Genomic DNA, 1410 nt, shown 5'->3' with positions numbered 1-1410 from the left:
AGAACAAAACATGAGGGGTAGTCACGGAAGAGTCTTCTGTCTACACCAACCCAAACCACAGAAAATGTGGTTCAACAAGAGAACAGGAACTAGGGAGAGAGCTAAAATGTGTTTGAAGTGGGAAGATGGGGCTAGTTGACATTAAGGAGGGTTTAGTAGAAGGAACTCTGGGTTGAGAAGACAGAAAATCCCTAGGGTTTTGTCCTTGTTTTAATATGTCCTAACCCCAGGCAAGTAACTAAGAGGTCTTTGGGTCTCAAGTTTTCTCCTCTATACAATGGGGAGAAAATTGCTTGTCCTTTCTCCCTCAGAAGAAAAACCAAAGAAGAGAATTGAAGGAAAGTGTTTTGAAAGTATTTTTTAAAAAAAGTAAAAATTGGCAACCAATGAGACATTACCAGCAGGGGCAGGGGGCATGGATGAGATGATAAGCCCTCCCCCCCCCAAACAAAACAAAACAAAACAAAAAAAAAACCGATCCCTTCCTGTAAAACGGAGAAGGTGTTAGAGATTGAGGCACAATGGGAGGGAAAGGCCTGGGAGGAGTGGTCTTGGTAGATGCCTCTGTAGTCGCCGTCCTACCCTTCCCTACTCCACAGGGCTGTGTCTAGCTGGGCCTTCTACCATGCCTGTCCCACTGCTTCCGCTGCTGCTAAGAACTCTGCTGTCCCGACTGCTGCTGCCCACTGCCCGCCTCGCTCGAAAGCACCTCATGCCCCTGCTTCGCCGCCTGGCCCAACGCCTGGGCTCTCAGGAGACTCGCCAAGCTCTTCTGGGCTGTCTTCTCTATGCCCTCAGTCTCCGGCACCAGCCTGATGCACAGAGAAATGGAGTAGAGAGCAAGGGAGGCTAGAGTTGGGGTGGGGGCAGTAAAGACTGCAAAGACCTAAGGGAAGCCCTCTTTTTACCACTGGGCTTAAGAGGAGGAAGAGGAGGAGGAGAAGAAAAAGATCTTTCCATGAATGGGACCCTGGAGTCTTGGGATATCTCTTTCTTGAAGTAGGGGTGGGGTGGGGAGGGTGCAAAGGAAGGCTCCCAGCAGCACTGGCTATTCTCAGAAAACACTAAACCTATGGCTCCACCTTTACTCTGCTCCACAGGATTGTCCTGCTTTATCTTGCCCAATTGATTGAGGAAGAGGGGAGACAGCAGCATGACAAGAGAGGTGTCTAATTGGGGATTTTCCTCACCCCAGACCTCTGTTTTCAAACAAAATACCCCCCCCACACACACACAGCCCTTGGTGGGCTAAGTGTGTGCCTGGTCCTAATGTCATCTGTCTGGTACTGAATGCTGCCTTATCTGTCCAGTGGAAAATGAAAAAAACTAATTAATCCTGAATCTTCCATGCCTCTTCCTTCTCAAGCCTTCTTTCACATCTGTCTTTTTTTTCTGAATATAGTCCCTTTA

At 48.4% G+C, this 1410-nt stretch overlaps 1 protein-coding gene across 1 annotated transcript; it reads left to right on the top strand.

Annotated features, from left to right (window-relative positions):
- Positions 1-619: 619 nt before the first annotated feature.
- Positions 620-853, top strand: MYMX (myomixer, myoblast fusion factor). The gene has a single exon (XM_027838359.1). It carries the CDS (start codon positions 626-628, stop codon positions 851-853), a length of 228 nt encoding a protein of 75 aa, XP_027694160.1. The 5' UTR covers positions 620-625.
- The last annotated feature ends 557 nt before the right edge of the window (positions 854-1410 follow it).

This window comes from Vombatus ursinus, unplaced genomic scaffold (genome assembly GCF_900497805.2).
Source record: "Vombatus ursinus unplaced genomic scaffold, bare-nosed wombat genome assembly UNPS02014826.1, whole genome shotgun sequence".
Lineage (NCBI taxonomy): Eukaryota > Metazoa > Chordata > Mammalia > Diprotodontia > Vombatidae > Vombatus > Vombatus ursinus.
Note: the sequence above shows the minus strand (reverse complement) of the source record. Positions and strands in the feature narration are given on the sequence as shown.

What these genes read in the sequence shown, in the direction of transcription:
- MYMX (XM_027838359.1), top strand. Translation starts at nt 626, where the DNA reads ATGCCTGTCCCACTGCTTCCGCTGCTGCTAAGAACTCTGCTGTCCCGA.